This window comes from Helianthus annuus, chromosome 11, assembly GCF_002127325.2.
Source record: "Helianthus annuus cultivar XRQ/B chromosome 11, HanXRQr2.0-SUNRISE, whole genome shotgun sequence".
Classification (NCBI taxonomy): Eukaryota; Viridiplantae; Streptophyta; class Magnoliopsida; order Asterales; family Asteraceae; genus Helianthus; species Helianthus annuus.
Window position 1 is genome coordinate 103,452,301 of NC_035443.2, and position 7,751 is coordinate 103,460,051.

Sequence of the window (7,751 nt, forward strand, 5' to 3'; positions counted from 1 at the left end):
AGCCTATCTAAGAAGGTTGCAAGCAACAGAATTGGAAGGACCTCTCTCTAGTGCTATTAACCACCTCATCTTCATCTTGTGATCATCCCTAGCCTTGAGCTACTAGTAAGATCATCTAAACTCCATTTTACGTCTTATTTAGTTGGTTAAAGAATGAAATAAGTAACTAATCTTGAAGAACACTATGAATCTTGAACATGAAACTTAAACATAGGCTTAAAAATCATAAGAAATCATGTTGATAAGTGTTATTATGCTTCTTGATAATTGATTATTTGTGTTTATGATGTTGATCATAATAAGAACCTTGCTAGATGATGATTAAACACATGATCTAGCAAGTATAAGGATAGATCTTGAGAAAATCATAATGGTCATCCTTTATGTAAACATGAACTTGAAAAATGGAGTTATTTTTTATGTATGATGAAGTATGAAACATGTTATGAATCTTGTAAATGGGTGATTACAAAACTAGTTTTCTAATGAAACTAAGTTAAATTACAAGATTTACATAAACTTGGTTCTTAAAGAAACCAATCACATTTTTAGTGGTTAATCAAGTGTATAAACATGTATTTAACAAGAAAAATGCAAGAAGAAATATTTTTAGAAAAATATTTTAAAAGTTGTAAACATCTAAAATGAACTTTTACACTATATTAATTCTCTCTCTAGCTTAGGCGATTCTTCTTGTTCCTCCATGCAACCCTAGTTTTGATCGTGATCTTGTGTATAACAGTCAGTTATTAGATGGATGATTCATCAAACATCTGATACGAACTTGTTAACACTTAGTTGATCGGCTGAAAGTAGGGTCTTGCTTTTTCGTTTTTCTTTTTGATCGCCGACTCTTGCTTTATAGTTTCATCTCTGATTGAATAGAGTTTTGGGTTTTTCGGTCCTACTGGTTAGGCAGTAACCTTGATTAATCGGACTCTCTATTTGATTTCGTGACGATCTATGGGCTAGGGTTTTAAGCTAGTTTAGGGTTTTTGCTGTTTTTCTCGGTCTGTTGGTTCTTGGCTTGCGTGGTTTTTCCTTTGCATGGTTTCACATTGCTTTGTTTAATGGAGAGTGGTGAAGTTTTTGGTAGTAACAATCAGGAGGTTAGATCGATTCCTAATTTGTCGTTCAATGGGATTGCTAGTCGTGTTGTTAACATTGATGGTAACCCTGTATTACCACGTCGTGGTTCGGTTAAATATGATTCTAAACACATTAACATGATTGATGAACTTACAAAAATCACTATACCGGTTGACATGGATAAGCATGATAATGAGCATAAGGATTCTGGTAACCAGTACGAGGTGAATGAAGATGGAGAATGGTTGTTCGAGTCCCAGGGTGTGGAAAACATTCAGTCTAAAGCATCTTATGCGTCAAAACTTAATGCAGGTCGTCCTAAGCCTAAAGTTAACTTCAGGTTTTTAGAATCTCTTGATAAAATTGATGACACGGATGTAGACATTCCGGTAGAGTCTGTGAAAAAGGTCCAGGATAGATTCACTAATGTTTTATTCGGATACTTTCTAGGAAAAAGGTTGGCTTTTCCAGTCGTGGAATATTTTGTGACTAAGAGATGGGAGAAATATGGGTTGCGTAAATGTATGATGAATGGAAAAGGGTTTTTCTTCTTCAAATTCGATTCTAAAGAAGGAATGGAACAGGTTTTACAAGATGGTCCGTGGCTTATTCGTAATATCCCTATCTTCTTGAAGCACTGGTCAACTAATATGGAACTGAAGAAGGAGGAGCTTAAGAAGATCCCAATTTGGGTTAAACTTCATGATGTCCCACTAGCTGCCTATACTGAGGAAGGTTTGAGCTTGATTGCCTCCAAAGTCGGAATCCCTAAGTTATTAGATAATGAAACGGCAAAAATGTGTTCTGATTCATGGGGTCGTAGCAGTTATGCGAGAGCTATTATTGAGGTGGATGCTAGTAAAGATCTAAAAGGAACGGTGTCGGTAGCTATCCCTAATATAGAGGATGGAGGTTTTCTAAAAAGTTCGATCAATGTGGAGTATGAGTGGACTCTGCCTAGGTGTTCTACATGCAATATCTTTGGGCACACGCTGGAGACTTGCCCAAAGATTGTGAAGCCTATTGTTAATCAGGAAACCAAAGGTAAGAGTAAGACGGATGAGCAGGGTTATCAAGTTATGGGCAAAAGGAAATCAGCAAAACATGTAGTCAAAGATAAACCGAAATTTGTGTATCGGCCGGTTAGGAATGATCAGCATAAAGCTTCTTCTTCTAAACCAAAGGTAGATGGTATTCAGCTCAAGAATGTGTTCAGTGCTTTGGAGACTCCTAGTAACGAGTATGATGATGATGTCTCGGATCAAGATGAGGTTAGAGAAGTGGCGGATGACACTACCATGTTTATGCAGAATAAAACGAATAACGGAGGTTCTTTTTCAAGGGCAAACACTCCTGCTGTTGAGGTTTCTAATGGATAGTATAGCCAGCTGGAATATAAGGGGGTTGAACCATCCTCTGAAACAAAAAGAGGTTCGTCATGTTATTAAGGAAAATAATTTAAAGGTGTGTGCTATTTTAGAGTCTCATGTGCAAGTTGACAAGTTGAACGATGTATGTAGCAAACTGTGCAAGGGATGGGATTGGTTGTCGAATGGAAACTTGTGTCATAAAGGCACAAGAATCATCGTTGGGTGGAATCCTAGGGATGTTGATGTCATGCTCTTATCTTCTACGGACCAAGTGATGCATCTTCAACTTGTGTTTAAAGGTTTGAAGAAGGCTATATTTTGTTCGATGGTATATGCTAGTAATGATTATAAGGAGAGAAGAGAGCTTTGGAAGTCGTTGAATAGGCACAAATGCTTTGTTAATGACAAACCTTGGGCTATTATGGGAGACTTTAACGCTATACTTGAGCTTGGTGATACCCATTTGGGAGCTTCAGGTATCTCGGTTAGTATGTTGGAATTTAAAAAGTGTGTTTTGAACGTTGAGATTTTTGATGTTAAGAGTTCGGGTATGCATTTTACGTGGAATCAAAAACCTAAACACGGTATAGGTGTTATGAGAAAGATTGATAGAATCATGGCTAATTGCCACTTCACGGATGTTTTTCCTAATTCGTTTGCGGTCTTTCAACCTCATCGAGTGTCGGATCATTCGGCTTGTGTTCTAAAGTTACCGGAAGTTTTGAGATGCAAGCATAAACCGTTCAAGTTCCCTAACTTTCTTACTCATAAAGCTGATTTTTTAAATATCGTAAAGGATGGTTGGGATGCTAACTTTGATGGGGTTCCTATGTTTAGAGTGGTGAAAAAGCTTAGAAGTCTAAAACAACCTATCAGGTCTCTTCTCCGTCAACAAGGGAATCTGCATGAGCGTGTGTCTAATATCAGGAAGGAGCTGGATGACCTTCAAAGCAAAGTGGATAAGGATCCGGATAACTCTTCTCTTCGAAACTTGGCGGCTGAATGTCAGAAAAAGTTCATGGAGGTTAGTTTGGATGAAGAACGGTTCTTAAAGCAAAAGGCGAAACAAAAATGGTTACAAGTTGGTGATGCAAACACGAAAGTTTTTCATAATATGGTTAAGAGCAGGAATCATATTTCGCAAACTCAATTTATTAAAGATGCTAATGGAAACGAATTTGAAGGAAAAGATGTGCCTAATGTTCTCGTGGACCACTACAAAGCGTTTCTAGGAATCAAGGGTAATGTGACCAGCCGTCCTAATATTCATTGTTTTCCTAGACGTATTAGTGTCGCAAAAGCTGATTTCATGATTCGTGATGTTACTGATGATGAAATAAAGTCTGCTTTTTTTGATATTGGGGATGACAAAGCCCCGGGCCCAGATAGATATTCGTCAGCTTTCAAAAAATCATGGCAGATTATTGGTGAGGAGGTGACTTTCGCTATCAAGGACTTCTTTAGAAGTGGCCGTCTATTACAAGAAATCAATCATACATTTCTGGCGCTGATTCCTAAGGTGAACACCCCAACGTATGTTACTGATTACCGACCTATCTCTTGTTGTAATGTTATTTACAAAGCTATTAGTAAGATTCTCACTAATAGGCTTCTTGAGGGGATTGATGATGTTGTGAGCATCAACCAATCAGCTTTTATTCCTGGTCGTAGAATATCGGACAACATCCTGTTAAAACAGGAATTGCTCCTTAACTATCACAGAAATTCGGGTCCTCCAAGGTGTGCGTTTAAAGTAGATATTCAAAAGGCATATGATATTGTGGATTGGGACTTCCTCCGTGCAACGCTTTTGGGTTTTGGTTTTCATGATACGATGGTGAATTGGGTTATGAGTTGTGTTACTTCAACTTCATATTCGATCAGCATTAATAGAGATATCCACGGATATTTTAAGGGTCAAAGGGGGTTGAGACAAGGTGACCCCATCTCTCCGTATTTGTTCACGCTAGTCATGGAGGTCCTCACTTCCATTCTTCAACACGCTGCCAGTACTCATGCTGATTTTCGGTTTCATAATAATTGTAAGAAGCGAAAAATCATTAACTTGTGTTTTGCTGACGACTTGTTTCTGTTTGCTAGAGCTGACAATGTGTCGGTGAAAATCATTATGGAATCGCTAAATAACTTTAGAGACATGTCTGGGCTCGTTCCAAGCTTGAGAAAAAGCACTTCTTTCTTTTGTAATGTTCCGACTCGTGTGAAGAATCAGCTTTTATCCTTAGTGCCGTTTTCTGAAGGATCGCTGCCAATTAAATATCTTGGAGTCCCCCTTATAGCCTCTAGTGCAAGGTTTTGGTGGAATGGATTTCTAAAAGACTTTTAGATTGGAAGACGAAGTTTCTCTCATTTGCAGGGAGACTTCAACTAGTTAACTCCGTCTTAGCTGCTATATATTCCTATTGGGCTGCCGTCTTCAGTCTCCCGGTGAGTATCATCAACAGTATTGAGAGGATTATGAAGGATTTCCTTTCGAATCAAGGCTCTTTGGGTTCGAATAAAGCGAAGGTAGCGTGGAAGGATGTTTGCCTTCCCAAGTCCGAAGGGGGGTTGGGTATTAGGAAGGTTTCGGATGTGAACAAGTCCTTAATGACATTTCATATTCATAGCATTGTCTCGGGTCAGAAATCGCTTTGGGTTGAATGAATTTATGCTCATCGGCTTAGAGGTAGAAGTTTTTGGGATGTTAAGGTGCCGCAAAACTCATCATGGGGTTGGAGGAAAATTCTGTCTTTCAGAGGTTCAATCCGCAAATTTTTTTTGGAAGCAAATTGGTAATGGAGAGTCTACCTCGTTATGGCATGATACTTGGTGCCTTCATTGTCCGCTCAGCCGTTATGTTTCTCCTAGAAATATGTCTTAACATGGGTTTTTGATCTATTCTAAAGTAGCGGAGGTTGTTCACAATGGTATTTGGATTTGGCCAGACGCTTGGCGGGACCTTTTTCCGGTTCTATTCCAACTGAACCATATTAGTCTCGTTCCAAATAAGCAAGACGTTACTCTATGGCGAACCGATGATGGTAAACTGTTTCCGTTCTCCTCAAAGCTGGTATGGGAGTCTACTCGTTCTCGAGGTCATGAAGTGGAATGGTCAAAGGTTGTTTGGTCAGGTTGTAATATTCCTAGACACTCCTTTCATTGCTGGTTGATCTTTAGATGGAAATTATGGACGCAAGACAGAATTCAAAAATGGAATTACATCACTAATGGCTCTATGAACATGATGTGTTGTTTATTGTGTCAGCGAGAGGTGGAGTCTCACGAGCATTTGTTTTTTCAATGCTCATTCTCCTCCACGGTTCTGGATGCTATCAAGGAGAACTCTAGTTTGAAGACGGTGCCTAACAAGTGGGACGACATCATGAGATGGTTGCTGCCGAAAGCGTGTTCCAGATCCGTAAACTCGGTTATTGCTAAACTCATCATAAAGGCGACTGCATACTTTGTATGGCAAGAAAGGAACTCAAGATACTTCGAGAATCAACTTAGACCGCCTGAAGTGGTAACGGGCATCATTATCGACACTGTGAGGTTGAAGTTATTATCATTCAAGTACAAAGACAAGCCGCATGTCAAAAGAATCTTGGATGATTGGAAGCTAAGCTCAGTGGATACCTTCAAAGAGACCTGATTTATTTTATTATTAGTGTCTAGGTGGTTTTGCTTTGTTTTGGCTTGAAAGAAATCATTCTGTCTTAAGTCAAGATGGTCATAGAATTCTTTTGTTCCCTCAACAAGCAACTAATCACAAGGAAAGAAAACACAAAAGACAAAGAAAGGCGGTTTTGAGACATAAAAAAGAAATGCTACAACATTGCTTTTTAATCTCAAAAGGTCGATCTTGTTGTTTTGAGAACTCAAAACTGCAGCTATCATTATCGGGGTGCTCCGCCACCCCTCGTTTCCATCATGAGCCTCGACTGCAGTCGAGGGTACGTCTCCCTTCCCTAAAAAAAGATCGATCGTTTTTTTACATATAAGAGAACTGGTGTAGGCTTTTCTATTCCACTTGTGCGTTTTGTTTGGTTTGGAATGAAATCACCGGGGTAAAACCCTTTACCCAAAACGTTGTAAAGATCTAAATTCTTCAAAAATGATGTTTTTAAATAAACAACCACACTTTAAAGGGTAACTAAGCTTACTAAACACACTAGTAAGTTACTACAAATTTGTGTAAATTTTCAAGTTCATGACATAGTGTAAATTTCATATTTTTGACATATGGTAAGTGTTGAATGATTTGCTGATGATTGGTGATTATTTTACAAAAGAAAATGATATGCTTGAAAGCATGGAAACCTCCATTTTCAGGGGAAACTATGGCAAAATTTTCTAAAAATACCAACACTTAGAAAATATTTTCTAAACAAGTGTTTACAAGTGTATTTTTAACTATGATTTTCCATATAAACTTTGCCATAGATTTTTGTAACAAAAATACAAGCATTGGAGGTTGGTTTTTACAAATAAAAATGGGTAAATATGTATTTAGGATATATATTTACATTAAAGACATTGTGTGTGATTATGTGAAATAGTTATATTATTTTAGGGAAAATAATATAACTTACAAATACCAAGAACTTACAACACCAAAATAAAACCAAAAATTACATGGAACGAAATATATAAGTTACACACTTGATATTGTGAAACTGAGCGCAATAACGTAACTTACGAAATATTCCGAGAAGTACTGTTACAATATATTTTTGGTAAATATTATTTTGGATACAAAAGAAACGAAAGTATGATTTTTATTATTACAAAGTATATCATATTTTCGACAAAGAGGAAATATATTACTTTTGGAAGTAAAAATATATTTTCTTAGAATATTTAGAAAATATATGATTTTTGAAGAAAAATATATATTTTCTTGACGATACATTATTTTTGGACAAAACAAGTCTACGTATATTTTTTAAGTGAAAATGTATTATTTTGAAAACTACAAATACAAGAATACAAGAATACATGTATGATATACTCCCATCCTTGGGAAGGAAACACGAAAACAAATACTTGAAAAGTATTATAACTCTGGATGATGTAAAGACATAAAGAAAACGTAACTCAAAACATGAATACTAAGACAAGGCACGACCCACTCGTCTAATAGACCCTAGCACAATGTAGGTAGTCGTATTTGCTGACGAGATTCGAGTTACGAGTACTGAAGACGCAAAACTGTGAGTTCATGCTCCCCCTTTTCTTTAACTGTATTTGGTTTTATAACTCTCGGGGGTGAAATACATGTACAAATACTTA

General features: G+C 37.3%; 1 protein-coding gene across 1 annotated transcript; it reads left to right on the plus strand.

The window, feature by feature from the left end:
- Nucleotides 1-1,070: 1,070 nt before the first annotated feature.
- LOC110883597 lies at nucleotides 1,071-6,111 on the plus strand. Its single transcript, XM_022131315.1, has 4 exons — nucleotides 1,071-2,418; nucleotides 2,570-4,769; nucleotides 5,454-5,577; nucleotides 5,725-6,111. Exons 1-4 carry the CDS (start codon nucleotides 1,071-1,073, stop codon nucleotides 6,109-6,111), a joined length of 4,059 nt encoding a protein of 1,352 aa, XP_021987007.1.
- Nucleotides 6,112-7,751: the final 1,640 nt, after the last annotated feature.

Bases quoted from the DNA above. Each gene is read 5' to 3' on its own strand.
- LOC110883597 (XM_022131315.1), top strand. From the start codon at position 1,071: ATGGAGAGTGGTGAAGTTTTTGGTAGTAACAATCAGGAGGTTAGATCG. The intron at 2,419-2,569 runs GTTCTTTTTCAA...GTGCTATTTTAG, and splicing joins GAATAAAACGAATAACGGAG to AGTCTCATGTGCAAGTTGAC. The intron at 4,770-5,453 runs GTTTTGGTGGAA...GAACCATATTAG, and splicing joins CTTATAGCCTCTAGTGCAAG to TCTCGTTCCAAATAAGCAAG.